This window comes from Salvelinus alpinus, chromosome 6 (genome assembly GCF_045679555.1).
Source record: "Salvelinus alpinus chromosome 6, SLU_Salpinus.1, whole genome shotgun sequence".
NCBI classification, from domain to species: Eukaryota; Metazoa; Chordata; class Actinopteri; order Salmoniformes; family Salmonidae; genus Salvelinus; species Salvelinus alpinus.
In genome coordinates, this window is record NC_092091.1 from 94,974,076 (window position 1) to 94,979,075 (window position 5,000).

At 42.5% G+C, this 5,000-nt stretch overlaps 1 protein-coding gene across 3 annotated transcripts in view; it reads left to right on the forward strand.

The window, feature by feature from the left end:
• wdr19 (WD repeat domain 19) overlaps nucleotides 1-5,000 on the forward strand; it is a 71,885-nt gene that overhangs the window by 55,292 nt on the left and 11,593 nt on the right. For all 3 annotated transcript variants that reach the window (XM_071408456.1, XM_071408454.1, XM_071408455.1), the window contains exons 28-32: nucleotides 733-842; nucleotides 1,011-1,079; nucleotides 1,167-1,244; nucleotides 1,640-1,736; nucleotides 3,360-3,484. In XM_071408456.1, the coding sequence (XP_071264557.1) occupies nucleotides 733-842; nucleotides 1,011-1,079; nucleotides 1,167-1,244; nucleotides 1,640-1,736; nucleotides 3,360-3,484 (479 nt within the window). The remainder of the gene's footprint in view (nucleotides 1-732; nucleotides 843-1,010; nucleotides 1,080-1,166; nucleotides 1,245-1,639; nucleotides 1,737-3,359; nucleotides 3,485-5,000) is intronic.

Sequence of the window (5,000 nt, forward strand, 5' to 3'; positions counted from 1 at the left end):
GGGGTCTGTGTGTCTACGGGGAGGGGGGGTCTGTGTGTCTACGGGGAGGGGGGGTCTGTGGGTCTACGGGGAGGGGGGGTCTACGGGGAGGGGGGGTCTGTGGGTCTACGGGGAGAGGGGGTCTGTGTGTCTACGGGGAGGGGGGGGGTCTGTGGGCTGAGGAGGGGGGGTCTGTGGGTCTACGGGGAGGGGGGTCTGTGTGTCTACGGGGAGGGGGGGGGCTGTGTGTCTACGGGGAGGGGGGGGGGGGGGCTGTGTGTCTACGGGGAGGGGGGGTCTGTGTGTCTACGGGGAGGGGGGGTCTACGGGGAGGGGGGGTCTGTGTGTCTACGGGGAGGGGGGGGTCTGTGTGTCTACGGGGAGGGGGGGTCTGTGTGTCTACGGGGAGGGGGGGTCTGTGTGTCTACGGGGAGGGGGGGTCTGTGTGTCTACGGGGAGGGGGGGTCTACGGGGAGGGGGGGTCTGTGTGTCTACGGGGAGGGGGGGTTCTGTGGGCTGAGAGGAGGGGGGTCTGTGGGTCTTTCTGTCTGTCTGTTTGTTTACTATCAGATGTACCCAGCTGTATTGCTGCATTCGTAATCAGTGGAAAGTAGTGAATATTTCTGTGTGTGTGTGTGTGTGTGTGTGTGTGTGTGTGTGTGTGTGTGTGTGTGTGTGTGTGTGTGTGTGTGTGTGTGTGTGTGTGTGTGTGTGTGTGTGTCTGTGTGTGTGTCTGTGTGTGTGTGTGTACAGGCTCTGAGGCCACCCAGGAGGACTACCAGAGTATAGCTCTCTACTTCCAGGGGGAGAACAAACACCTCCAGGCTGGGAGGTTCTTCCACAAGTGTGGCCAGTACAGCAAAGTATGGACACTCATCCGTCCCGTCCGTCTGTCTGTCTACAGTATCTATCTATTTATCCATCCACCCCCCATTCATTAATTGGCCCATTCACTCACCCCCCCCTCCCCCCTCTTTCTCTCTTCTCTCTCTCTTTCTCTCTCTCTCTTCTCTCTTCTCTCTCTCTCTCAGGCTCTGAAGCACTTTCTGAAATGTCCCAACACTGATGACAACCTGGCCATCGAGATGGCTATAGAGACGGTGAGAGGAGTGTGTGTGTTTGTGTGTGTGTTAGGGTAATGGTTTCCCCACAAGGTTAGTTATACAAGACTGTGTGTGTGTTTCCAGGTGGGCCAAGCCAAGGATGAGTCTTTGACCAATCAGCTGATTGATTACTTGATGGGGGAGAGTGACGGCATGCCCAAGGTAATCAATATTATACTACCTTATCAATATCTGTCTGTCTGTCTTTAATTGATTGGAATAGTCGCTTGGCTTTTCTTTCACCTAGCTCTCTCTTTCCTGTTCTTCTGTTTTTCTCTGACTCTCTCAGGAGAGAAGGACGGGAGGGATGGAGGGAGAGAGGGAGGGGGATGGAAGGGAGGGAGGGAGGGAAGGGAGCGAGAGAGGGAGAGACAGAGAGAGAGACAGAGAGAGAGAGTCTTTATTTTACACTATAAGCATTCTGTGGGCTCTCTGTCCCCACCCCTCCACCGGCCACCCAATCTGTGCGTTTGCTCTCTCCGACGTGCCATCTGATTGGCTGCCATCTGACAGGGAGCCTATCACCGAGTGATGTTGTTGTCTTCCCCTCCTCCCAGGATGCCAAGTACCTGTTCCGTCTGTACATGGGCCTGCTGCAGTACAGAGAGGCAGCATGTACTGCCATCATCATCGCTAGAGAGGAGCAGTCTGCAGGTACACACTCATATATACTGAATATATATATAATATACACTCATATATACTGAATATATATATAATATACACTCATATATACTGAATATATATATAATATACACTCATATATACTGAATATATATATAATATACACACATATATACTGAATATATATATAATATACACACATATATACTGAATATATATATAATATACACACATATATACTGAATATATATACATATACACACTCATTCATATATACACACACACACTCATATATACTGAATATATATATAATATACACACACACTCATTCATATATATACACACACACACTCACTCATATATATACACACACACACTCACTCATATATATACACACACACACTCACTCATATATATACACACACACACTCATTCATATATACACACACACACTCATATACTGAATATATATATAATATACACACACACACTCACTCATATATATATACACACACACACTCACTCATATATATATACACACACACACACTCATTCATATATACACACACACACGCTCATATATACTGAATATATATATAATATACACACACACACTCACTCATATATATACACACACACACTCATTCATATATATACACACACACACTCATATATATATATATATATATATATATATATATGTACAAACTCATATACAGTACCAGTCAGAAGTGTGGACACACCTACTCATTCAAGGGTTTTTCTTTATTTTTACTATTTTCTACATTGTAGAATAATAGTGAAGACATCAACACTATGAAATAACACATATGGAATCATGTAGTAACCAAAAAAGTGTTAAATAAATCAAAATATATTTGAGATTCTTCAAAGTAGCCATCCTTTGCCTTGATGACAGCTTTGCATATCTCTTGGCATTCTCTCAACCAGCTTCACCTGGAATGCTTTTCCAATAGTCTTGAAGGAGTTCCCACATATGCTGAGCACTTGTTGGCTGCTTTTCCTTCACTCTGCGGTCCGACTCATCCCAAACCATCTCAAATTGGTTGAGGCCAGGTCATCTGATGCAGCACTCCATCACTCTCCTTCTTGATCAAATAGCCCTTACACAGCCTGGAGGTGTGTTGGGTCATTGTCCTGTTGAAAAACAAATTATAGTCCCACTAAGCGCAAACCGAATGTATCGCTGCAGAATAATAGTGAAGACCTCAAAACTATGAAATAGCACATATGGAATCATTTAGTAACCAAAAAAGTGTTAAACAAATCAAAATATATTTTACATTTGAGATACTTCAAAGTAGCCACCCTTTGCCTTCATGACAGCTTTGCATACCTCTTGGCATTCTCTCAACCAGCTTCATGAGGTAGTCACCTGGAATCCCTTTCAATTAACAGGTGTGCCTTGTTAAAAGTTAATTTGTGGAATTTGTGACTACCTCATGAAGCTGGTTGAGAGAAACCCTTGAATGAGTAGGTGTGTCCAAACTTTTGACTGGTAATGTATATACACACAGTCATATGTATACACACACACACTCATATACACACACACTCATATATACACACAGTCATGTACACACAGTCATGTACGTATCCTAAAGGACGTGTTTGTGTGCATGTGTGTTCCAGGGAACTACCGTAATGCCCATGACGTGCTGTTCAGTATGTACACTGAGCTGCAGACACAGAAGATCAGAATCCCTGCTGAGATGAACACCAACCTCATGATCCTCCACTCATACATCCTGGTTAAGGTAGAACTACACTACCCGGCATCCTCCACTCATACATCCTGGTTAAGGTAGAACTACACTACCCGGCATCCTCCACTCATACATCCTGGTTAAGGTAGAACTACACTACCCGGCATCCTCCACTCATACATCCTGGTTAAGGTAGAACTACACTACCCGTCATCCTCTACTGCTCTACCACTACACTACCCAGCATCCTCCACTCATACATCCTGGTTAAGGTAGAACTACACTACCCAGCATTCTCTACCGCTATACCACTACACTACCCAGCATCCTCTACTGCTCTACCACTACACTACCCAGCATCCTCTACTCATACATCCTGGTTAAGGTAGAACTACACTACCCAGCATCCTCTACATTACCACTACACTACCCAGGTTAAGGTAGAACTACACTACTGGGGGCCCCGGTTAAGGTAGAACTACACTACTTGGGGCCAGTAATGATACCTGATGCTGTGATTATGGATTGATTCATGTATTGACTGGTTGATGTATTGACTGATTGATGTATTGGTTGATTGATGTATTGGTTGATTGATGTATTGGTTGATGTATTGGTTGATTAATGTATTGGTTGATTGATGTATTGGTTGATTGATGTATTGACTGGTTGATTGATGTATTGATTGATGTATTGGTTGATTGATTGATGTATTGGTTGGTTGATGTATTGGTTGGTTGATGTATTGGTTGGTTGATGTATTGATTGATGTATTGACTGGTTGATGTATTGGTTGATGTATTGATTGGTTGATTGATGTATTGGTTGATGTATTGATGGTTGATGATTGATTGATGTATTGACTGGTTGATGTATTGATTGATTGATGTATTGATTGATTGATGTATTGGTTGGTTGATTGATTGATTGATGTATTGATTGGTTGATGTATTGGTTGGTTGATGTATTGGTTGGTTGATGTATTGATTGATTGATGTATTGACTGATTGATGTATTGATTGATGTATTGATTGATGTATTTACTGGTTGATGTATTGATTGGTTGATTGATTGACGTATTGGTTGGTTGATGTGTTGATTGATGTATTGACTGATTGATGTATTGATTGGTTGTTTGATTGATTGATGTATTGATTGGTTGATGTATTGGTTGATTGATGTATTGATTGATGTATTGGTTGGTTGATGTATTGGTTGATTGATTGACGTATTGGTTGATTGACGTATTGGTTGGTGTATTGGTTGATTGATGTATTTTCTGGTTGATGCATTGATTGATGTATTGATTGATTGATGTATTGGTTGATTGATTGCCCTATTGGTTGATTGATTGATGTATTGATGATTGATTGATGTATTGGTTGATTGATGATTGTATTGATGTATTGATTGATTGATGTATTGGTTGATTGATGTATTGATTGATGTAGTTGATGATTGATTGACGTATTGGTTGATTGATGTATTGAATGATGTATTTGTTGTTTGATTGATGTATTGGTTGGTTGATTGATCTATTGGTTGGTTGATTGATGTATTGCCTGGT